This window comes from Thunnus thynnus, chromosome 3, assembly GCF_963924715.1.
Source record: "Thunnus thynnus chromosome 3, fThuThy2.1, whole genome shotgun sequence".
Taxonomy (NCBI): domain Eukaryota; kingdom Metazoa; phylum Chordata; class Actinopteri; order Scombriformes; family Scombridae; genus Thunnus; species Thunnus thynnus.
Window position 1 is genome coordinate 37,871,994 of NC_089519.1, and position 26,601 is coordinate 37,898,594.

Sequence of the window (26,601 nt, forward strand, 5' to 3'; positions counted from 1 at the left end):
AAGCAGGTGGCATGTTGGACACAGGAACCTGGTTTGGATCACTGCAGCCTCACTGTCACACACACACAACCACACACCGAGCCCTGAAAGGAGCTACGCTATTGGCTCGGTGGTTAGCACTGCTGCACTGCTGCCTCACAGCGAGAAGGTTCGAACCCCGAGCGTCCTGCGTCCTTTCTGTGTTACATCTCCCCGTGTTTGTTTGGGTTTCCACCGAGTTTCCTCCCACCATCAGACATATATGTTAGGGTTAATACTCCTGTCAGTGACTCTGACTAAAGCTCTGGCAAAAAGAACTGGAGTTGGTCCCCAGGAGCTGCACTGCGGCTGCCCAGTGCTCCCAGTGTGTGTGTATAGAATGGGTCAAACACAGAGGATCAATTCCAGTTCTATGTATGTGAGTACCGAGAAATGACAATGAAGAAATCTTAATCTTTACAGTCTGTTTTTAAACGTATTATTAATAGCTTTGTTTTATTAAAATGAGTATTTGATTGACAGTGGTGGTGGTGGTGGTGGTGGTGGTGGTGGTGGGGGGGGGGTTAACAGCTGACAGCTGTTGGCAGGTTACTGGTGTTACACCGTATGAACGGAGACAAAGTAAACAAACGCTGACAGCGTGTCACTAACAGGGATTCTGAAGAGCAACGACCAAACCAGCATCTAACAGGTTCAAAGTGACGTTTGCTTGTATGTTTACTGCTGTTTAATGTGCTGCAGCTGAGCAGCTAATTAGCATCTAGCTGCTAACTGACATTAGTGGTGCACTTTTCCCTGGTGAATGTTTGTTCGGTGGCTTGTTCAACAAGCTGCAGGACAAGACGTGTGTTCATGTTAGTAAGTTAGATCAGAAGGAGACTTTAGCAGGAAGCTAACGTGGGTTGTTGTGTAGCAGGATCTTTATGAAAAGATTTGATGTATGGAATAAGGACTCCAGCTACAATTACAGTAAACTGTGAAATGAAGATAAATGAAGATACAGAAAGTACAAAGTATAAAATCATTTATTGTTGACATTTGGTTTTTTTTATAAATACTCTTTGTGCTGATACAGTTTTCATTCCTGACAATAAGTGAAGAACAGAAATAAGAATATATATCTGTGGTTAAGTTTCTTCTCAATCTTTTCCTCCAAGTTGTGAATTTCCAAAACAGTGCATACGTGATATTGATAAAGACTTTGTCAGATTTTAACATTGAAGTGCTCTTCATGCACAGACGGCAGCCGTTACATACACGTGACCGACAGCAGAAGGTAGTAAAGTTTAGGGAGAGTCCTCCGAGATATTGAAGTAGCAAGGCAAAGTCAGCTCAGTTTCAGTTTTTCCTTTTTAGAGAAAAACGAGTTTCAGACACCAGCGTCATGCAGGGACGACAGACGACCAAAGTGCATCAGTGTCGATACCGGCGGTGCTCGTGGGACAGCGTGAGACGCACAAAGTACCACAAAACAACAACCAGCCTCTCAAGAGAAACAGCATACATGGCAATAATTGCATATTATGACGATATATTATATCACACCTACACAGGATACACAAGACACCAAAGTCAAGACAAACAGACATCTCAGATTATCAGTTAGACATTTCAGGTGAATACACAACAGGTTACATTTCCTCTGATTCACAGAAGTGCAGCATCAAATGTGTCACGATGCTCCACATGTTTCACATCTCACTGCAGACAGTTTCCAGCTTGAGCAGATTCGGTACTTTTGTTATCATGTTTGCAGATGACACTCTTCTTAAAACTGCAGAAAACTGTCACTTTTTATGTAAAAAAACAGGATATATTCTGTATTATCAATCTGATTTGTCTGAAATTTGCATTTAAATGATGTTGGGAAAGTTCTGGGAGTTTTATTTGAATATTCAGCAACAACCACAGCTGAGTGTTAAAGTTTAACGAGCTCAATTTACTAACTAACTCTACATTAGCTGTCATGGTTGCTGTGCGTCCTCGAGGTCATAAATTTTGGGCTGCAGACCTTTGATGTCACATGGACCCTCGTAGCTATAGAAACACCAAAAGTATAATTTACACTTGAAGTGTGTTCAGCTCTCACATCCACTAGATGCTGCTGTGATAAAACTCTGTCTGTATTGAAGTGAAGGGGAAAACCCTCAACTTCTCTCTACAAATACAATCAATAACAGTGCAGATTTTCTCATGTTGATGTTGCATTGGGGAGATTTTAAAGGAAAATTCTGGTTTATTCCAACCTGACGTGTTTCCCATGAATGACTTTCACTGCAGTTACACTGTCTCACAAATGAGGAAGATAAGGAAAGATGAAGAAAGGAGGCAGGAAGACGACATATGTCAGGAATCCAGCGGTATTCCTGCGATCGCTGCTGACTGAGGAGGAAAACTTTTGTTGTTGTTGACGTGGAAAATCTAGACGAGAACGATCTGAGCTGTGTAACTTCTCTGAGCAACGTTGTTTTCCTGGAGACTGTTTCACCTGGACGAACAGAGCGAAGCCGACTGGACAGAACGACGGCTAGTTTCTGTGTTTACTTTTGTTCGGACTCAGTGAAAAAATGTTTGGAATGACTCATGTAATAATCATGTTTATTTGGAGAGCTGGAGGAGGCTCAGCAGCTCTGATATACGTCACATTTATGGGAAATACATCAGGTTGAAATAAATGGTGATCTTCCTTTAAGGTTTATGTCTCAGCCTGTCACACTTCAGTCGTGGTTGTTGTTGCTGCTCATCTGGTCTCAGCTCTGCTCCTCTTTGCTCATATCAGGATTTTCAAGCTCCAGATTGTGACAAAGATGTTTCAGAAACGTTCACACAGACTGTGGCGTTGTGTGGGCGTAGCAACCAAAGAGTGAGACATGAATAACAAATAGAAAGCTAAATAAAGAAGATCAGCTGCCTTCTTCAACATGTTTGATGCTTTTAGGGACTTTGTGAAATGTTGCTGTCATCAAGATGTCTGGAAGGTGTTTTGGATGTAAATCTGATCAGCTGAGCACAGAAGGAAAAGACGAGTGTAACCGGACACACAGCTTTAAGCTTTACTGAGCGGCGCAGCAGAAGAACTTCACAGAAGACGTCAAAGACAAAGAAGGAACCAGCGATCCATGAACATCTGTTAGGATTCAGCTGAGCCAATCACAGCTCTCCTGTAGGGAATCCTGGAGTCTGTCGTGACCTCCGGCTCAGCAGGAGATGACGTCTGCTTCGTCACAGTTTACTTAAACACACTTGACAGCAGATTGAACAGCAGATGATGGATGTGGACAAACATGCAGAGCAGAGACGGTTTCCTGAAAACATTAGTTTAGTTCTTTGTTTATTCCTTTATCGTGTTTCCACCTCATGTCTTGCTGAGCCTTCAGAGGCACGACCAGCATCTCCTGGAGAGAAAACAAACGCCCACCAGAACCAAAGGTGACGCACCGGCGAACGCCAACAAACAAACAAACAAACAAACAAACAAACAGCCAAACGTCTGAGTGGAGACACAGCATCTCTCTCAGAGGAGAAAACAGTTTGCTATTTCTGATCCAAACACACTTATAGGAAGCATTTATCTTTCTACACTCTTCAAACACAAAAAGACCCCTAGTGGTTGAAAACCTGTTACTGCAGCTTTAACAGCTCGTTGAGTCTGAAATCCAACAGAAAACATAATTTTTGTGATTTGGAGCAAGGAGTATCTTCAAATTATGAAAAATGACGAGGACGAGCTCATTCTTAATAACTTTTAGCTGCTGGTCCTGAAGTGTTTTTCCTTATTCTGTATTCACATTTCAGATATTTCTTTAATGAACACAGAAACCATCCTACTGGTTTATATTCTGACACCAGTTTAAAGAATACCAGTTGAGAATACTACAATATCAAACGTGTCGCCATGGTTACTGAATTCACTCAAAAGTGACCCCCGAAATTAAAAAAAGTGTGAAATCAGTTTTTTAGCTTCTGCTCGCCGTTAGCGACGACGTGACTGAATTTTAAGCTCCGTGATTGGCTGTTTCTTGCCGAGATGCACCTTGGGCGTCGTAGTCGACTTCTACCCCCAAAGTCTTTTACTTTCATTGATCCAAACTGTAAAAGAGAGAACTGAGAGTCACCGAGGGCGCAGAAATAGCTCCTCCCACTGCACAACTCTTCATTAAACATTATTAAACTCCTTTAAAACCTGGATTACGAGCGTACAGCGAAGACAAACTCACCAGCGTCGGACCGACGGCCGTCTCCCGACACGGAGGTCTCTGCTGATCAGACAGACATGAACTCGTCCGGATTTTATGTTCAGCGTTTGGCGAAACGAAACAAAAACAGGAAATGCAGGCAGAGAGTTTGATTTGAAAGCGTTCACAGTTTTCTTGAAAGGCCGAGAAGATAAACCAGAGATATCTGAATTAAAACCATCAAATGTGTGTGTTCCTATAAACCGAAGCATCAGATTAATGTTACCTTCCATCCAAGCTAACGACTCGTTAACATGCAAACTAAACGTCCAGAGTAACCAGCCAGAACAAATCAAACATCAACATCAGAAACATTTTCACTGTGCTGCGTTAAACTTATCTCATTCATTCATTCATGCATAATAAAAACACTTCAGTGTGTTCAGGTGGAAACATTCTGTCGCCTTTTCTCTAATAAACCACAAACTCTGATTAAAATGGTGCAAATATCACGTAAAGATCCAAACCTTTGACCATCAGCTGAGAGTCTGGTCCACACTGTTCTTCAACCGTGTCAACGACTTCCTGCTTTGACTGTCTGTCTTTTGATTGGCGCTCTAAACACAATCACAGAGCGCCGCTGTGACATTTTATCATCATAAGAGTATTATTTTTTGAGCTGAAACCAAATAACAGCAACTATTTTGATAATTGATGAATCATTTCAGTCATTTTTTAAGCTAAAACAGTAAAAGCTGCGACGCTTTCTCACATGACTCTTCTTCTCTTTGCCATAAATAAACTGAATATATTTCAGATTTAGACAAAACAGACATTTGACGACGTAGAATAGCCAGATTAATTGATAATTTAAAAAAATAAAGGCCTGTATTTTATTCTTGAACATGTCATGTGGTGTTGAAATCTGAATAGTAAATACAACTGTAACGTTACAGAGAAGCCTCAGATACAACCAAGAAAGAAATATGAATTAACTTTAAAGAGTAAAGCTTCTCACCGGCTGCAGTCTGAGCTTTCAGCCTCAGGGAGGCGCTACAGACACCGAGAGCAAGTTAGGACGCTGAATGTAAAGGCTACTCACATCATTGTCCTTTATTGTTTTGTTTTTAACATTAATCATTTTTTAGTTCCTCACTTGCTAACAGAAAAACCAACCAGTGTGGAACTGGTCCCATCATCTGGACCGTCCTGGTTTTCTCAGGTTTGGAAATGTTTGATGTGAACGATATAAAGCCGTCGCATCGATTCCAGCGGACTCAATACATAATGTGATAACTTGTGATTGACAGAGCAGATCAGCCAATGACAGCGGACCGTCGAGTGTCTGAAGGCTCTGAACAGCTAAACAAACTTTGTGGACCAGACCTCATGAGACCAGGTCGAAGCCTTGGAGACACGTCACTGCATCACAGTGCCAAAGTCCTGCTTAAAGCCAGCGAGTTAAAGGGATAGTTCATATCTTTAGAAGTGGTGTTGTATGAGGTATTTATCCATCGTCGGTGTAGACGGAGGTCGGGAACCGCCCCGAGTTTGGAGAACAGCTGTCTGACGGAAAGGTAAATATAGCGTCCACTTAAACTGATATTGATTCTTTTAGGTGGTTTAAGTACCTCATACAACCTCCGAACTATCCCTTTAAAGCCATCTGTTATTATTGCCGATATCATGTGACGGTCTGAGGACCGAAGGTGCCATCGTGACTGTCGGGACTCGTTCTTTAGTCTCTGTGATCTTATTCCAGTTTCACTCAGTCAGTTAACACAAAGTGCTTCTCGTCTCCCTGCTGTCAGGAGCTCTTTCTGACGTCTGAAGGCAGAATAGGTTGAGTTCGATTCCCGCCGTCGGGACAGTTAAGAGAGGCTGTCCTTGTCTGAGTCGGGGGAAGGCGGCCGCGAGATCTCGAAGAAGGAGCCCGACGACTTCCTGGATTTGAGAAGTCGAAGCATTTCAGCCAGCTGAGTCTCCAACGCCGCCATGCGACTGTTCAGAGACCTGATGTCCCCTCTGAGTTCTTGTTTCAGCTCGAGGAAAGACGCCTGCAGGCTCTGCTCCGGTATCGGACAGAACGCCTTCTTCTCGTCGGACTGAACTGGACTTCGCTCCTGCGGCGTTCTGGCGTCACCGGCGTTGTCCAAGCGGAGGTCGCTCTTCGTGATGCCGCTGTCGCACGAGTCGGTTTTCTTGAGGGACATCTCGTCGTGAGATTTAGTTCTATCGGGCAGCGTCTCCATGGACTCGGCCTTGGAGACGCTGCTCCATGACTCGGCCTTGACGACCGACTCCTTGAATCGTCCCCAGCCTTTAGCTTTCGGCGGCTCTGCGGACTTGCAGCCTGTCAGGTTTCCGTTCTGGGTGGCGGGAGCGTGGAGCATCACCCGGCTGGAGGTCCTGGATGAAGAGGATGCGGTGGATGCCGAGGAGGTGGTGGATGCGGTAGCGCTCTCGGTCACCATGACGATGCTGGTGGACGCCAGGACCTCCGGGCCTTTGGTTGAAACGCCTTTCTCCACGTCGCCGACCTGCTCGCAGGCGAGCCGGGCCTCCTTCTGCTGCCGGAAACGCTGGAAGAGTCGACGGACCGGGTGGTCCGGAGGGAGGTTCAGAGGAGCCTCGTTCTTCCTCTTCAGCATCTCCTCTTCCTCACGTTTCACATCGCTGATCTTCCTGAAGACGATCTGTTAGAAGACAGAAAATCAATCAGGACATGAGAAGTCGTTTCTCTGGTTAATGTGACGGTTCAGTAGCTGAAGTTCAGCTGTTAACTGTCAGATACATTTCATACATGAAGCTGCTCAGATCACAGTCAGGTTGATAGATTTTATACGACTTTATTGATCCTGAGGGAAACTCTGTCGTAGCATCATCATGCAACCACGAGATAATAAACAACATGTAATAAAAATGTAAAGAAACAAAAAATCAAGTTGCTCTGATTAAACGTGATGATGCTGTTAGTACTAAACTGTAAAATATTTACAATAAAGTGCAGCATAAACGCAAAAACAAAATAAATCAGCCTGAGAGGAAAGAAAAATGTGCAGAATAGGCAGATATGGAATAAACAGTGTGTATAGACAGAGAATGCAGTTGTGCAGATAAGAACTACAGTATGTAAAATATAAATATACATGTAGACACAAGGTTAAAGGTTTGAACAAGCAGTTGTTTAATTTAAACATATAAAATGGAAATAACGCAGATATTAAACAAGTTATTTTAACCTTCAGTTACTGACAATGTTTAAAGGTAAACGTCTATGTAATTGTGATTTGAACCAGTGGAAACAGTAACTGAGTCGCAGAAACATCTCAGAGCTGCAGGCGTCAATTAAAACATCTGAACACATCAAACTGAGCTTCGTTCATTATTAAAGAAACGTCTCTGAGACCTGATAGAACTCAAAAAGAGAAATTAAGAAGAATCTTTTTTTTTCTGAAGCTTTGATCAAAGTGTAGAAACAGAATCTTCCACTTCAAACATGTTTGATAAGATGACGTCTCTGAAAGAATTTAATGCATTAAGTTAAATTTAAGTCTAAAATTATCTTCATTAAAAAAATTATAAGACGTTTTTCACCATTTTCTGACATTTTAAAGATAAAACTATCAAAACAATGATTGGAAGATTAATTAATAATGAAAATAATCATTAGTTGCAGCTCTAATATATAATAATAATCTATAATATAATGAGGTTACTGATGAAACTTCAGATCTTCTACATCTTTTGTTTGTTTTTTTAATTTTATTTTTATTATGGAGGTCGTTCACAGTCCAGGTTTGAGTACATAAATCTCATTTACATAAATACATATTAACATAGAAATAACTAGACAAAACAAACAAACAAACAAAAAACAAAACCAATATACTGCATTAACTTTGTTAAAATAAAACTTGTCTCCCTTTCATTAGTAACTAACGATTGCCAAAACCTCGTATCTGCAGAATGTTCTGATTGGCAGATTTCACTTTGGATGATGAGAACAAGGAAGGTTTTGCTCATATTCAGTCTGTCTGCAAGATAATCAAGATAATCAAGATAATCCCGCCCTTCATTGTGACAGAAAAGTCACACAACAAAATAAAAACACAACGCAGAGTCTCTGGATGTGTAGAGAATCACTGAACATTCATCTCCAGTGGAAGGAATTCTGACCCTCGTATACCATAGTGTAGTAACTATTACATTTACTACATCTTTTCACCTGAAAACAAACTTAATTTTATTTTTAATTTAATTTTAATTATTAATTTAATTTAGAGCATCGTTTTGTAGAATCTCTTCCAACTTGCACCAAGTGCAAAAGCTCCTATCTGCACTTTGTGAGGCATTAATATCTATAACACATAATATAATAATATAGTCCACAAACAGTGTATTATGTGTTGGGTATCCTTAACAAATAGCATTCTGCAAGAAAACAAGTTTTTTTTAGTTTCCTCAAAAAAGCGCATTTTTCAGATCAGAGGTTTTGCTCTTCAGCCGTCAGTTTGTACAAACAACGTCACCATGGAAACCCTCTCACAGCTATTTCCATTAAATCAGGTCTCTCTACTTAATCCATTTTAACCACATTCCCCTAAATTTGTCCATTTGCATTTTTATAGAAAATGTTTTTCTTCCCATTATGTAAATTTTTAACCGATCTTCTAGTGATGGAGCATCTGGTTGCAATAAGTAATATTCTCATTAGGTGTTTATCTGCCTTTGTCTGGATGTTCTGTATGACATTGAAATACTGTTTCCAAACATTTATGAGTTTCCCGCCAGTAGGATGTGATTTTAGGACAGTTCATTACATCACCCTGATATCTCTTCCCTCCAGCAGTGCCGGTATGTAGTTCTCCGTTGTGATTTGCTTCCTCGGATATTATCATCCCAGATCTTCTACATCTTTTATGACAGAATATAAATGATTTTAACTTTGACTTTTATTTTTAAAATATTTAAACTTTTTCTCAAAATTACATCTTTATCTTGAAAACTTACAACTTTCTTGTAAAATTGTGACAAATAAAGTAGAAAAAGTACATTATTCTTGTGTTATTAAGCCTTTTACTTTGAAATTACTACTTTATTCATAAAACAGGATGTGAAACGTTGATCGTCATGTTGTTAAAATAAATTCATCTGAGTTATGAGTTTGCAGCTGCCTGTGATCACCTCATACATCAGTTTTGTAATTTACTCCTCACAGTAACCACGGCGACGCTCTTTCAGCTGTTTACTGTGATGTTTGTGATCAGTCTCAGGACAATAAAGTTATAGTTGTTTGAAGTTTTATTGAAGTGAACCAGTCAATCTAAGAGCTGATCTGTAAAACGATCAGCCTGAATGTAAAACAGCGGTCTGGTCCTTTAATGGCGTTTCAGCCGCTTCCGTTTTGCAGGAGCTGCAGGTCGTGTTTCGGCTGACCTCGCTGTAAATCGATGCGTCACATAAATGACTTTAACGTACATTAACGGTGTCGAGGGACCGCTGATTTACATGTGACCTCCTGCCTGACGGGCTGTCCGAGCGCGTCTTTATTCTGCAGCGACAGCGCGTGGCGGCGGCGATGTCATCAGTATGCTGAGCCCTGAGCCAATCATTGAGCTCCTGACCTGCTGAAATTGGATCGTGTGGACGGAGCAGCAGCAGCTGGACGTTCTATCAGAGAACTCTCAGAGCTGATGAGAACAGAGGAGCGGAGAACGTGAGAGAACTGATAATGTTCCACAACTGCTGCTGGTCTGATTCTGCAGATACAAACACAATATGAAGAACCGAGGCTGCTGCATTCAACTGTGGACACGTTCCCAGTGTTCCCAGTGTGTTAAACCAGCAGTCAGGTGTCTGTAATCATTCCTCCTGTTCATACTGGATATTAAAAGATCCTTCAAATGTGCTTTCAATGCATTTAAAAGTCTGTGAAGCTTCTATTCAGCTTCAGCAGTCTGAGTTAGTCATATCAAGTGGATATCTGACACATTTACAGTCTTTGTGTTTCCTCGGACAGTGTTTCCCTGTTGAGCTGCAACCCAGTCGCCAGAAGAAAACGTCGGAATGTTTCTGCAAACCACAGAAACGTTGAATATATACGTTTCAACACGTGAAATACGCATCATATCAACATTTCTACCCGTTGAATAATGATGTTTTATGGTGTGACAACGCTGTGGTTCAGGTCTGGTTAGGGTTAGGGGAAAGATGGTTTGGGTTAAAATAAAAAATAAAATAAAAACAGCCGATGTCTCACTAAAAAAAAAGCCGGTTCTCTCGCCAGAAAAACGGCTGCAAGTGTCCTGACGTCTCGCTAAAAACACCCGCTTTTGTCTGTTGAAACAGGAAGCGGACATTGGTTTCGGTGTCAGTTTCAAAGTGGTCTTGAACCGTGCTCTCTGCTGCCCCTCCTCCTCCTATATAGGAAAGATCAACTCATATAGATCACATGTGAACTACGTCATTTTATAAATGTTGAGACGCTGTGTAGTTCATTCATGTGTTGAAACGTACAGCGCCGACGTTTTATTCTGGCGACCAGGCTGTTGAGCTGCAGGTGGAAGTATAGTAACAAAAAGAGGAACTTTGGCACTAAAAAGACTGTAACGTTGAAAGATATCTACTTGATTTGACTCATTTGGACGCTGAAGCTTCATATTAGCTTCAGACTGTGGATTTTGTCCTCCATCACTTCCATTGTAAGGTCATTATGAAGGGATCTTCTAATGGTCAGTATGAACAGGAGGAATGATTACAGCAAGAAAAACAGCTTTAATGTTCATTTGGGCTCCTGAATGTTGGTTTAAGACACCGTCCTTGTTATGACATCACAGTGTGGAGCATTTGTAGTAGTAGTGACCAATCAAATACCTGCCAGCGCACATTCCTGGTAGATTTCTTGGAAACATGAGCACCATATTTCTCCCATTTAACTCCCATTATAACATTTGAAAAAATGATTAATTAAAAACCTCTGTGCTGCATTTTGGTGTCTGATAGACTTCCTGAAGTGATGAATGTTTTAAACCTGAACGTGCTGCTGCTGCTGCCACAATATGAACAAATACACTGTTTATTTATCTCCTCTTAGAGCCGTCGCAGAGCTAAAACAGCGTCTCAGTTGTTCTGTTCTTGATACAACTGCAGTGAAACTTTGTGTATAAACTGGATCCTGGAACAAACTGGGGGAAACTCTTGTTAACAGTGTTTTGTCGTCTAACAGAGTGAGACTGCAGCAGCTGAACGGGGGCTGCAGTCTGAGGGTTTTGGAGGTGAGAGCTGCCCTGGCAGGTCGTTTCTCTTCACCGGCGTCATTATTGCACAGCGAAGCAGAACAGGACACGACGGCTTTCACATCGATTTACAGCAGAGAGAGAGAGAGAGAGAGAGAGAGAGAGGGAGGGAGAGGGAGGGAGCAGCATATGGCTAACATCATGTCTTAATCCCCCTCTTCTGTTTCTTTTCACAGTCTTCTCAAATAGAAACATATTCTGAGCTCGTTAAAACCTTCATTTAGAAGCATTAATCTGGTTGAGTTGATGGTTTTATTTTCCTTTTATGCAACAAACATCTGAATAGTCATTTAATCTGAATTCATTCACATCTGTTTTCAGTGCAGTTTCCTCTCGTTTCAGGAGTTTTCTTAGTAAAATAAATGTTTTTCAGTATCTTGAAATCAGACACATTCAAGAACATCACTGCTCTAGAAAATAATCTGACTTTTAAACGGACTTTCTGACAGATTCTTTCTGAGAAATCTCCTTTCACTGATCAAACAGTAACATGTACAACAATGAAATGAAAGATGACTACACTGTGAGTTAGGGTTTGTATGATTAAAGCCCTGTTATATTATATATATATATATATATATATATATATATATATATATATATATATATAAATAGAGGCGTCTTGTAATCCCCTGTGGACCAGATGACATATAATACTAACTAATAATAACCATATAAAAATAACTATTACAACAGTTCCAGATGTTAACGGGGTTTTTGAAAGAGGTTTTCTTATTTCTGGAACAACCTGGAAGTTTCAGTTTTACTTCGGCTCTATAAGGTCACATTAGGAGGAAGATCATGAGATAGGATCAAAAGCTCCGGAGCAGCAACTAATGGAAATCTTATTATGGTTTTTGGTAATATTTTATTTTACAGGTCCCTTCGTTTTATACTAAAAGTAATTATCAGGTGTTTAACGGTTAATTTTCAGGACGGACGGAGGAGCAATTCAGAGCAAATTATAAGAAAACCTTTGATTCTTGACTAAACTGACAGAAAATAAGTTTTCAGTGTCAAACGATGTATCAGCACGTTAGTCTTTATCCATTAATGTCCTAAAAGTAGCTGCTGTGTTAGTTTTGGGGATATTTCTTTAAAAGAGTCGAATATAGGAAGCTCAAACAACCTAAAACCTAATTGTCAAGAGTTTAATTTATTAAGAATTTATGCAAATTAACAACTCTGAATCCAAACGTAATGAATCTGCACTGACTGACTAAACCAACTTAAGACTTCTTTCTTATAATTTGCACCAGATTGCACCACAATCTCCCAAAAATCAACCGTTAAAATACCCGATGTTTCACTGATGTTTGGATTCGTGAACTTTGGACTTTCTTCACTTCCTGTTTGTCTCTCTGGTCTCTGAGGATGTGAGACCTCACGGCTCTGAAAAACTGGAACTCATCGGTTAGTTTATTTGTTTTTTAAAGCAGCTGTTAGTTTCACTTCAGGTCTTCATCTCTCAGTAAAAAGTCAAATTTATCCTTTAATTCACATCATCGCAGCGAATCATCTGACGGGAAAATCTTTTTACCACTGCTTTCCTTTATCTGGTCTTATGTTGAGCACTTTGTGTTACATTTTTGCTATACAACTAACGTTTATTATTATTATTATTCTTATTACTAAGTACTGTTTTTATGTCAAGAAGGTTACTACATGATGGCATCTTTTAAAGAAATGATTCATGTTTCTATTGATTTGTTTTATGACTGCTGCGTTTTAGAGAGTTGCCGAGCGAAGATGTCGTGTCATAAAGCAGAGGACAGATTAAATCTGGGTAGAAACAGGAAGTGAATTTACGTCTCTCTGACATGAACAGGAGAGGTCACTGATGAAATCTGTAAATCAGTGCATTGATTGTTGTTTCAATCAATCGGAGGTCTTATTAAATCGACCTTTCGGGGCTTCAAGGACTCGTTAACTCCTGCTGCTGCTGATAATGACAGAGAAGAAGAAGAAGAACGTGAAGACACAACAACCTTCAAGTCTCGTTAGCAACACGGCTCTGTGGATGCTAACGTCCGTCTGTATAGTTTATGATCCTCTGACTTCTCCTCTAGCGCCACCATGAGGTCGACTTTCAGCTCTTTATTTAGTGAAATATGCCGACAACACGTTCATGTTCCCCTCCGGATGAACCATAATAACTTTGATCTGCTGATCATGGTCAAAATTTCAATTAATCAAATAATTTGGTTTAGAGCTGCAATAATTAATCAATTAACTGACTGACAGAAATTAATCTGCAGTAATTTTTATGATCAGATAAAAAGCTTCTCATATGATGATTTAATGCAAACATGACGGGACTGTTGGTCAAACATTATGAAGGGTTATTATGCCTTCCAGTCAGCAGTCCCAAAGCTTTGGACCCTAACCCCACCCCTTAACCCTAACCCCAAACCCTAACCCCAACCCTACACCCTAACCCAATCCCACCCCTAACCCTTGGACAATGTAGATTCCCTTAAAAAGCAGCTAAAAACCTGTTTGTTCAAACAGGCATTTAGATAGTTTGTGACATTTTATCCTAATTTGTCCATTTTATCTGCTCGACTTGTATATTTTATCTGGTGTCTTTGCTTTTTATTTATTCTGTTTTTATTTTTTTTTATTTCTTTGACTGTGAAGCACTTTGTAACTGGTGTTTGTGAAAGGTGCTATATAAATAAACGTTGCTTGCTTGCTGTTGTGTTTTTAGGGATTTAATCCAATATGTATTTATTTTATTCTACACTTGATCCTTATTACTATGTCTATGTTTTTATTTGACTGCATTTCTCAGTTTTGTTGTGCAAATGTCTCCAGATGACAGAACGTTTATCTCGTCTACAGCGTCAGTCAGACTGCAGCGAGATGAGACGAGATGAGATGAGATGAGATGGAGAAAATGGCTGATCAGAAACAACAACACGGTAATTTAAATTTATCAGACAGTCGAGTGGCGGCTCTGTGTTTTATTTCCAGGTTGTTCGATATTCTCTCTCTCCCATCCTGAATGAATTTCAGGGTTAAACTGAGCTGCATGTGAGGAGGTGTGAACACACAGCGGTCTGTCATCATCCGCCTCCACAGTGTGTCCACACAGTCACACCTGCTCTGTGAGCTGCCAACAAAGCAGCTTATGTAAAGTCTTCAGTGTAAAAACCCGACGACGACAGAGCGGCCTCGCCACCGAGCTGCAAGACGATCCGAGGTCACATGACTCACACACACTCAGCTCAACACACACACACACACACACACACACAGTTCTGTTTTTCATGTTCATTTTGTTTAATTTGATCTGATTTTAGAGGCATTTTGTTTTGTTTTTAGCTTTAATCAAGTCATTTCTTTCCTTAACTGAATCCTAAAAACAAGAGAGGACGCTGCCGATGATCTTCATCAGGACTCCTGAGGATTTACTGAGTAAATAGAGAGCTGAAGTCACTGATGTCACTTCCTGTCTAGCTTCTGTAACTCAACACAATCTCTCATTCAGTGTCTCTTTCATTGGTCTCTCTGAAAAAATGAAGCATGTTCCTACATACAGATCCCATGAAAAGAACTACAAGTGCAGCAGCAGCATAACTTGGACTGGTTCATATCCATAAAACTCCCTGATGCTTTCTTCTATAAAGTCTAGTAATCTGAGATGTGTACAGACATCTATCTGTCCTGCTGTTATTAGACGTGTCTGAACTCGCCGCCGCTCCTCCACTCACTCATGGACTCGTCTCCTCTGTCCAGCCGTGACGTTTAGCCTGCAAACCTCTAGGACTTATGGGAAACGATGTCTGTTAAAGGCCAATAAAGAACATAAATATTGAATAAACAATGATATTTGATGTTTTTTTTCCTTCAGAAAACTCTCATCCTTATCTAAACATATGAAGTCACATGACATACTGTTGAGAAAGGTTCTGATCTAAGGCTGGATTTCTACTCGTGGACTGTTGATACCACAGCAGAGTTAACAACGGCTATACTTTCTGAGATCACTGAAGAAAGTAAAACTTCTGTGGCTGTAGCATTGAAAGCATCCTCACGTACTGCATCTCAACACACCAGCTGCACCGCCGCAGAGAGACGAGCTCCGCGGCGGGTCATCGACTGCTCCCAGAGAGTCATCAGAGCCCAGCTGCCGCCTCTCAACACTATCTACAGCTCCCGCTGTCTCCGTAGAACCACCACCATCGTCTGCAATGACCCGACACACTCCTGCCACCACCTCTTCACTCTACACCAGAGCAAGAAATCTCCTGAAGCGATCTGCCAAAACGCCACAGATTTAGGACTTTAAGGCAGCTACCTCGCCTGCACTGACATATTTGCACATCATATACTGCACTGTAGCTAATGTCTCACATCCAGAGACACCTAACCGCGGGATTCCACCGGGCGCGTGTGCACCATTTTCCGGCTCCGACGTGGTTTTGCTCCGTCCTCTGCACGGCGCCCTATTCCACCGGGAGCGTGTCAGAGGCGGAGCGTCTTCACTGCGGGGAAGCCTTCCGCCGTTTAAAGTCAGTTGCACTCCTACTACAGTAATTACAGCAGCCTAGTCAAAGCTGATAAAGTGCCTCAAGGCTACCGTAATAACTGCAGTAGAAGGGCAACTAAACTGCCCAATTTTGTTAACTTGCTCAGCTTTCGTTGATTTGGTCATTTTCCTTGATTTTTGTGCTTCTACTATGGTTAATTAGGCTACGTAGTTAAATGGTTTCTTTATTCATCTGTTTTAATTGTGTTTATTGTTGATATACGACCAGGAGTCTGCGCAGGGTGTTTTATTTTGAAAATTGACCGGATGCTCAATGCTGTTTCTGTGTCTGGTTTCCTGCCCAGCTCGATCTGCTCTGTGCTCGGTGGAATCGGGTACATTGACCAGAGTGGCCGCGATCAGCTCCGGCAGCCGCGTCGGAGCCGGAACGTGACGCACACGCGCCCAGTGGACTTTAGGGGTAAGACTGTGACCGATGCACATGATATGCACAATGATTTACTTCCTTTTCCGCGTCTTTTTATCCTTTTTACAGTACGTACAATGACAAGGTATTCATATTCTTAGCAGAGTTACACGTTAATGAGATCTTTAATGAAGTTTTCTTACTTCTGGAGCAGAATCCAGACGTTCTGGTTTGACTTCGGCTCTATACGGGTTTAAATCAAACGGAAAATAATAAAATAATTGTAGTAAATCTCACCCTCTTCCTCAGGTTGTAGGTCAGCACCAGGTTTCTGGCGAAGTGGATCGCGAAGGCCGAGTAGAACTCCAGAACCTTCTGCAGCGCGTCTCGTTTGATGATGTGGAGGTCGCAGTAGGTCAACGCTCGGACGTTAGCGCAGGACTGAGCCAAGGTCATCTCCTTCCAGAACACGTCACCGAACACATCACCTTTACCTGCAGACACACGGAAACACTTTGAAACTAATTCTGCATTAAACCGTTGAATTTAAAACCATTAAAAGAGCGACAGTCAAAGCTCAAACGATGGAAAACATGATGGAAATATGACGTTTCTGTTAGTTTCATGTATTGATGTGAGGAAGGTTACAGTCTCCTCATCATCGCTCCACACAGATCTGATGTTTTACAACTCTTCAGTGACGTTTAAGTCACATGATCCATGATGTCATCATTTATTCACAGAGCTGCTGTTACACCTCAAACAACAGGAAATGATATTTATGATGTTTCGATATTTTATTTTGAAAATTTCGGCATTTCCTCTCAAAGCAAACTGAAAATGTTAATTAAAACAGGTAACAGATAATGAAACTGTTTTCAGTGTCTATAAATTAACCTCAATATCTTGAAACAAGACAGAATAAGACAAATCAATGTAGAGCTGCAAAGATTAGTCAATTAATTGATTAATCGATCAAGAGAAAATTAATCAGCTACTATTTTGAAGATCGAATAATTGTTTCAAGTCATTTTTTAAAGCCAAGATGCAGAATATTCTCTGGTTCCAGCTTCTCCTTTGTGAGGATTTCCTGCTTTTCTCTGTTTTGTAAACTGAATATCTTTGGACGGACAAAACAAGACGTGTGAAGAAGTCACCGAGGACGGAAGGATAGACCAAATGATCAATCAATGAATCGAGAAAATATTAAATAAAGATGAATCATCTGGGGGTTAAAATTCTTATTTTACAGTTTTCACCTCCAGAAAAATGTTCCCCAAAAGCTCAAACCTGCAATAAATGTAAAACACATGAAGGTACGTTTATCTACCTGGTTTGGTCACATGATCACATCCACATTAAACCATAACTCACCAAATCACTGTTAACAATTCTTTTATTTCTGCCCCAAAAAACTGTATTTTGCTGCGTTGGTCCCAAGCAGCAACCTCCGGGGCTGTAAAACGAAGCCAAAAACCGCAGTTCCTTGAACGACCACTTGAGGCTCCAAAAGCGAGTCAATCCCCATAGACCCCCATGTTAAAATGCCCAACTTTACAGCAGAAATAAACATGTTTACAGCCTGGTACAAACAACGGTTTTGGTCTCTGTAGCTAATTTCCTCTTTCATGACAACTGTACGGGAGGTGAATTTTTTTATAACTCACCTGTTTAAATTTTATTAAGCCGTAAAGTTCTGCATAATGAAGGACATGGCTGCTTTGAGTGACAGGTCCGCCAGCCGCTAGGTGGCTTGTTTCAGCCATTCGGCCCGCCTCTTTGCCCGTTTTTGATTGGCTGGGAGTTAGGCAGCGTTACGCACTGCCAAGATGGCGACGGCCGGGACGGCTCACTTTGAGCTTCAAAACCGCTCTTCAGAAACCAACGAGTGTCGTCACGGTAACTACGTCTATATTTATATACAGTCTGTGGTTGGTCCCTACAGTCGACATGTGGACATCACAGATCTGAACTCTTCTCCCACTCGAGAATCAATCATTAAGACTCTGGAAAGCTTCGCAATCGTTCCTACAGAGACTCTTCTGCGTCTCTCTGGAAGGTTATTCATTCATTTATTTATTTTCTATTATATTCCTGTACAAATATGTTTATATTCAGGGTGGGTTTTTCTCTTTTGTTTGCCTTTCAGTTGTTGTTGTTGCTGTTAATGAGTGTGTATGTGTTCAACATTAAAAAAAAACAATTAAAAATAATGATAATAAAAAATAAATGAAGATTAATGAATACTCAAGATAATCGTTAGTTTCAGCTGTAAATAAAGAACAAAACAAATTCTTGAAAACAACCTGATGAAGTGAAATATAAATGAGATTTTTCTGCATTTATTTGAAGTCAGATTAACATCTGAACATCAGTCTCGTTGTGTTTTTTTAAATCGCAGTAGTTTGATCTATCGTCACAGTGTTGTTGCTTCCTCTGAGCTTCTGTTTGAGGAATCTGCCTGAATCTCATCTGACTGATCAGTTTTTTGTTTCCTCGTCTTTGGTTTCTTCCATGAACTCACACGTCTGTCCCCTCTGGTGAAGACAGATTCATGTGGACACATCGGAGGATGATGAACGTTGTCATTAATGAAGCAAACAGACCAAGTTTCTGCAGAGAAAAACACACATTGATCAGAGTGAAGAATGATGTCGACCGCAGCTGCTCCGAGAAAAAAAAAAAAAAAACATTAATGTGAAAAACAGGATGTGAAGCCGAGCTGAGGTGAACACGTGGACTTTAAATAGTCTCTAAATTGATGTGAAACTACGGTTCAGAGTGTTTCTGCAGTGAGAATGTAAATATTTATCCTGACAGGAACTGAAGCTGATTCAGTCCACTGATAACAAAACTCCTCTGGAAATGATCTGGACAGAAACAAGGTCACTGAGGTGCAGTCAGCTCCATTTATCTGCTCCCAGCATCTCAAGTCAGTCAGCTGTAGAGGTGCTAGCTGTTTCCACCTGTTCCCAGTCTTTATGCTAAGCTAAGCTAACCGTCTGCTGACTGTAGCTTCATATTTATCACATGAGATTCCTCCTCCTGCTCTTACTGAGGTTTCTCCCATTTTTTCCTTGTTAAAAGCTGTTTTGGGGAGTTTTTCCTCATCGACTCGATGTCTGACGCTGCACAGATTGTAAAACTCTTTGAGGCAAATTTGTGATTCAGGATTTTGTGGCTGTATTAGTCAGTTTTACTAAAAAGGTCATTCTGGCTGTTTTCTATATTTATCTTCTTGTCAACAAATCTCATGTTTGGATCCAAACCAACAATGAACTGATCTACTAACAAGTATTGTGTGTGTATCAAAGCTGATATATCTTATTCCTCCGTTATAGAAGAAAAATAAAGAAAACTGGCAGCTGGATCCTTTATATTTTAACTGTTGTTTAATTCTACTCTCTCTTCTTTTTTAATTTTTGAAGCATTTGAGCTGCATTTAGTTTTTTCCAGCTCTATATTTATATTCTGGGGCTCTACTGGAATAAAAACTCCTTATTTATCTTCTACTGGTCCTTTATGCAGCCCCTCAGTTCAGCCTCTGTCTGAAACAGGCCGTTTTAGCTCCTGTCTCTTTAAGGCCCCGCCTCCTGATGAGCCCACTCTGTTCTGATTGGTCAGCTTCAGGAAGCTTCCTCCGGCTCCGGAGGCTACGTAAACAAACTATAGTAGCAGGATTTCACTTCTTTTTCTCCTTCTTTACTCCAAATGTCAACTTCTCAAATCCATCCGTACATGTTGGAGCTGACGTCTTATGGAGTCTGGATTTGGGACGCAGCTTAAGTTTAGTGTGACATCCTCATGTTTAGCATTTTAGCAGCAATATGTAATATGCATTAGCATGTTAGCACATGCAGCACAGATGAGGCAGACAGAAATTCATTCATTATTTTTAAATTTAAACATGTGGTGCTCGATGAAGAGTCTGAGGAGGAGTGAAGTTCATATTAATCCATCCAACATATATATATATATATGAGATAATTTAGTCAGACAAACACTGACATCCACAGAGCCTCACTGCTAGTTTACTAAAGATTAAGACATTTTATGCAAACAGGAAGCCGTGTTTCAGTCTGCAGAGCATCTTCTGAATATCAGGCAGAGGTTAAAGAGCTCAGAGGTTTTGATGAATTGCATAATGACTCTGACAGCTGTTTGTTGAGCCGTGCTCCGCCTCGACAGCTTCCTCCATCATCTTTCACTCCGCTGGTCGTTCTCCCTCCTTCAGCCCCCCAAAAACACCCAGACAGCATGTTTCAGAAAAAAAAAAAAACACTTCATGCATAAAAATGAAGCTTTTGCTAACGAGCAGCCTGGAGCGTGATTCCTTCACATGCTGATGGAAAGAGCAAACACGTTTAGTTTCTGGTTTGATGTGCTGAGGGAGCAGCGCAGCATCTTTTTCTGTGAGTGGCAGGTGACTCTGCAGGGTTCAGTGTTTGTGTTTCAGAGCTCAGGTGTTTCCTCCGGAGAGAGAGAGAGAGGGAGGGAGGGAGGGAGGGAGGGAGGTGGAGGTGGCAGCTGGCAGCAGCAAAAAAAAAAAAAAAAAAAACACATTTTCACTTCTCCTTTTCACTTCCAGACTCAAAAACACAGCCACACTTCATTTATAAACCTGAGAGACGACCAGAAGGTTCTGCAGTTTCGAACAGGAAACCTCCTTCATTTAATGAAAGACACCTTCGCTGTTGCTGTGACTGAGACAGAGAGGAACTGAACTTCTGTTCAGAAATAAAGAAAATGAGGAAGTTGTTAAAAATATGTAGCGGAACAAACAGTGGACGGATTCTTTGGACTCCTCTGGTGTGTTTGTGATTTTACACATTGATTTATCACAGGGTTTGGACAGCAGGCGTATAATATAATATAATGTAATAATATATGTTTTAATGTTTGTATATTGATCTTTTCTCTGTTTGTTTCCTTTTAACTGATCAGACTGAAAAACCAGTTTGAAAAATAACTTGAACATTTGGCTTTACTTCGTATTTCCAACAGACATCATCATTATTCTGGATTAAAGTATAATGAAAATATTTAGATGAACTCTGATGAAGGGAGGATACGTCATCAGCGGAGCTTCATCTTTAATGGAGAATCCTGTTATACAAGTTCAACTGAGTGTTGGATTAAAAAGAGACGGAAGCCGTTCTGACAGGAGACGAACCTGAAGAGGAAACTTTATCAAAACTTCCTGCAGAAGGTCAAACATGAAACACTGATGCTCTAAATGAGACTCTGAGTGCTGACGGACACCGTTGGCAGCTGGACAAAAGAGTCTGTTTACAGTTTTACACACTAAAATTAAAAATAAACACAAGTTAGTGAAACCCGACACTAGAGGAGAAAAACATCAGCACACATCTGCACAACTGTGAGCTCGTTCTCAGCCTAAACACAGAAATCTACAGTCACATGATGTCACATCAAGGTTCTGCTATGAACCAATCACGTAGGTCCTTAATTGTAAACTCTTTAATATACAGCAGCTTTTTACTTTATGTAGCGTCTCATAATCAACTCATTCTTTTAAAGTAGATCTTATTCAATATTTTTATTAGGGACCGAGCCCAAAAGGGCTGTAAAACAGTAGTCCTCTGCCTAAGGGCGATGACCCTGTTGTTTTTTGTGTTTGTTTGTTTGTTTCTTTATTATTACGCCACTTAAACCCTAAATTTGACCCCTAAACATGCTCAAAAACTCACCAACTTTGGCACGCACATCAGGTCTGGTGAAAAATTTGATAAAACTCCTTAAGTGCTGTGAAACACTCTGCAACACACTCATTATAAAATCAATGTGCACTAAAACCCGTCGGTTTAACCTGGCTTTTAAAGTAGATCTTATTAAATATTTTTAATTGTTATTATCTGTTGTTACATTTTACACATCACCTTGTTGTGCTTTAGTCTCCGTATTGACCATCCTGTGTGTTTGTCAATCACTTTGAATTGCATTTGACTTGTATGAAAGGTGCTATATAAATAAAGTTTGATTGATTGATTGATTGATTGATTGATTGAATTGAAACACCATATGAGCATGTGAGAGGACAGTGAAGCTTCCTCGGACAAATAAAGGTTTAAAAAATGAGGACAATGTCGGTAAAAAGACGTCATCGGTGGACTTTCAAATAACAAACATACATCAGGCAACACTTCACGCTTCTTACATCACAAACATGTCTAAAACACGCCAGTTTTAAATGTGTTCTGCAGCATTATAAGGCTGTAATGACAGTAATGATCTTTTATAATAAATCGTTTTGTAGATTAAAACAAAGACGGTTACTGCGTTTGCACCAGAGCTCCTCTGTGGTTGGTCACAAGTGTCTGTCTGTTTATCAACATTTTAACTGTTGGTGTCTCAGCTATGAACCAATCACTTAGGTCCTTAATTGTAAACTCATCAATCAGGCGTAAGCACTATAAAAAAAAGGGAACAGGTGAGTGAACCTGTCTTCAACAAACATGGAGGGCAACAAAGGGGGGGGGGGCAGGTTGGTTGATCATGTTGTGGGTTGACAGCTGATTTACTGTTGCAGTAACAGTAATTCAGACATTTCTACAAGAGCACAGGTAAGTAAAATCAATACAACGTAGCTGCTGTAAGCGCTACATTAGTACTCTTTGGTGACCATTCACTGCATCCCACGTTTGAAACGCTGCCTTGTACGCTGTCCTGTGACATTTTATATGTATTTTGATTGGTCTACATAGGATTGACGGCTGAGAACGTCAAGGAGGAAGAAGCTCCGTATGATATGTTGAACTTGTTAGCAAACAGTTGATTATTTCCACATCCAGCAGTTACGGAGCAACATTATCATTCATGTGGAGTCGTGTTTCTGTCCACCTGGTGAATGTGAGTCCAATATTCACTCTCTTTTAGCTCTGTTTTTGCTCTCTATCAACTCCTGAGGGAAATATCTGGCTCTTTATCTGCTAAATGCTCCACTATGTTCACCAGCTAACAGCTAACTGTGTCTGTTTGGTGCTGAGCAGGTAGTGTTCAGCGGCTTTTTACAGCTTCTTCTCTGAAAACGACGCTATGAGACGCTGAGAGTGAACCAGAACAGTAAAGTTGCAGCTGGACAGATAAACGACAAGCTGAAACTCACTATAAAGCTCCGTAAAGCCGAGAGGAGCTGCAGAGTCACTGATAATTCTCTGTAGGTTCATCACTACGAGGCACAACCAACGCATGATTATCGCCACATTAAGAACCGAACCCGCTCACCTAAAATGGCCACCACCTCGTCGTCCTGGATGACCTCCAGTGACCCCGACACTACGAAGCAGAGGCTGTCCACGCTCTCTCCGGCGTGGTAGATGAGGTCGCCCGGCGCGCAGTGGATGGTCTGGAACTCCATGGCGAGGGCTCGCAGGCAGCCGTCACTCGCCAGCCGAAACGCCGGGTGTTCCTTAAACACCTTCCTGTTGAGGTGGACGCAGATATCCGCTCGCATGTCCTTTGGACAAATCTGCAGCACCTGTAGACACAAAGGTCAGTCAGATACCAGCTCCTCACTGATGTGTTGTTATGGTTACTGTGGTTTCAGTCTGGCCGGCAGCGGTGGAAAGTAACTAAGTACATTTACTCAAGTACTGTATTTCAGTACAGTTTGAGGTATTTGTACTTTACTTGAGTATTTCCATGTGATGCTACTTTCTACATTTCAGAGGGAAATATTGTACTTTCTACTCCACTACATTTATTTGACAGCTTTACTTACTTTTCAGATGAAGATTTGACACAATGGATAATATAACAAGCTTTTAAAATACAACACATTGTTAAAGATGAAACCAGTGGTTTCCAACCTTTTTTGTCTTTTGACGTCTTACAAAAAGCAGTGTGTAGTCGGGGTCACATTTCACATGTCTATGAGTTGTTAACAGCTCCACCAAATAGTGATTTTTCCCTCTAAACTTCTCACATGCTTTCATTTCAATAAATGTTCAAATGATCCAATATTTCAGCAAAAATCAAAGATTAGAGAAAAAGTCCAAAAACTGAAAACAGATTTGTGTATCAGAACTTTGTTTTTTCTTCTTTCCTCTCCCATTAATCATCTCACCACCCCTCAGATTTATCTGCTGACCCTTTGGAGGGGCCCGACCCCTAGGTTGGGAACCACTGGACTAAACTAGCTAACTGTATATAAAGTAGTGTAAACTAGCTCCACCTCCAGCAGCTACAACAGTAACATGCTGCTCTAACACTGATGCTTCACTATTAATAATCTAATGATGTCATATATAATAATATATCAGTCAGAGGGACCAAACCACTACTTTTACTGCAATACTTTAACTACATCAAGCTCATAATACTTATGTACTTTTACTGCAATACTTTAACTACATCAAGCTCATAATACTTATGTACTTTTACTGCAATACTTTAACTACATCAAGCTCATAATACTTATGTACTTTTACTGCAATACTTTAACTACATCAAGCTCATAATACTTATGTACTTTTACTTTAGTACGATTGTCATGCAGGACTTTTACTTGTAATGGAGTACTTTTACATACTGGTACTTTTACTTCAGCAAAGGATCTTTGGTGAGACTGTATACAATTCATTTAAGGCAAAAAAGGGTCCAAATATTACTTGAGAAAGACAAAACCTTCGTTCGTGAACTCAAACTGTCCGTAACATTTGACTCAGACTGCGTCTCCTCTGTGGAGAGACTGAGCTGTTACCTTGTCGGTGTCGATGCCTCTGGACATGGACCAGGTGGACACGATGTAGTCCATCACTCGCTCGCTCAGGCCTTTGGGGACCTGGTAGAGTTTGAGGAAGTCTCGCACGCTGTTGAGCATCTCGTGGTAGCGGTTGGTGTTGGCGTACATCTGCTGGAAGATGGTGGTGACGTTACCGAAGATGGTGGCGTACAGCAGAGCTGCAAACAGGAAGGAAGCAGTTTCATTTGGTGTCAGGAATCAGAAGATACCTGAACATTCAGTTGTCAGTGTCTAGATGTTGTGTGAATTATACATACAAATTCATCCCACTTAACAAACTTTATGTCTCATAATTATGACAATAATATTCAATAATGTTTTACACTTCATGCCAGAAGTGATACACTTCTTCCAAATGATGTACGTAATGTCCAATAAAGTGTTTAAGTGTCTCATGCACACCTGAGAGATGCACAGAACGAAGGTCTAAGACCAAAATGTTCACTTTCCATTGAACTTCATGCTGACTGCAACACTTTATTTTAACAAATACTGTTTTTGTATTTTGTATTTTGGATCCTGTTTGTCGCCTCAGAAGCAGCTGCTGCTCTCCAGCTTCCGCGAAAATGACCAAAAAAACAACACAGTATTAACGTTACGGCTGCGTATCAGTACCTTGAAGGTATCAATCGAAATAACCCAGCACCAAGTAGTATCAAAACTTCTCCAGTCAAACGATACCTGCATTTGATCCTTTTTATACCCAGATCTAGAAAAAAAATTAATATTTGTATGGTTTTGCTTGTAGCCAATCACCACATGCTTTCCTCAATTTAACGTGACGTGCGATTGGCTCGCTACCACAGCAGCTACAACCCATACTGGCTGCGGTGATGATACTTTGTTGTACAGTCATTTAATAAATATTTCAATAATTTGAACACTTTCAAAATGTATTCTTGAGTATCGAATGAAGTAGAAAAAAAGTATCAAATGAAGTACTCTACTGGTATCGGTGTATCTTTAAGGGTACTGGTATTGTCATTTTTTAAACGTTACCCAGTTTAAGTTCGAAGGCTTAAAAACATTTTGCATCATGTTCTCCAACAGAAAAAAAGTGAATGTGAACGTTTAAGCTGTAACATGTTTGTATTAATGGAAACTGTTTTTAGATGTTTATCTGAATGATGGTTATGAAACGTTTAACACTTTCATAACCATCAGGCTGCATTATTGAAACGTTCTTCATGCTGTTAGTTTTCACATTGACTTTTAAATTCTTCTATTGGTTTATAGGACACTACATGACCTTGACTATCTATCAGAAATGTTTATTTGATCATCTGGTTCTTCTCTTTCAGCTTGTTCCAGAAAGCAGAAGGAAAACTTCTGTTTTCAGCCTCCAGAACATCTGAGGAGATATTTTCTAAATGTGCACTAAAACCCGTCGGTTTAACCTGGCTTTTATGTAGTGTCTCATTAAATATTTTTATTTCTAATTATTATTATTATCTGTTGTTCATTTATTTATTTATTTTATTTTT

General features: G+C 40.5%; 1 protein-coding gene across 4 annotated transcripts in view; it reads right to left on the reverse strand.

Moving 5' to 3' along the window:
* Positions 1 to 986: 986 nt before the first annotated feature.
* The window catches only part of kcnh1b (potassium voltage-gated channel, subfamily H (eag-related), member 1b), a 68,937-nt gene continuing 43,322 nt past the window's right edge, over positions 987 to 26,601 (reverse strand). For 2 of the 4 annotated variants that reach the window (XM_067585744.1, XM_067585746.1), the window contains exons 8-11: positions 25,076 to 25,275; positions 23,599 to 23,851; positions 16,651 to 16,847; positions 987 to 6,850 (exon numbers count right to left, since the gene is read on the reverse strand). In XM_067585744.1, the coding sequence (XP_067441845.1) occupies positions 6,026 to 6,850; positions 16,651 to 16,847; positions 23,599 to 23,851; positions 25,076 to 25,275 (1,475 nt within the window). In that variant the 3' untranslated portion in view covers positions 987 to 6,025. Of the gene's footprint in view, positions 6,851 to 15,312; positions 15,684 to 16,650; positions 16,848 to 23,598; positions 23,852 to 25,075; positions 25,276 to 26,601 lie in introns of those variants that run through there. The other 2 variants (XR_010927959.1, XM_067585747.1) reach the window with 2 other exon arrangements.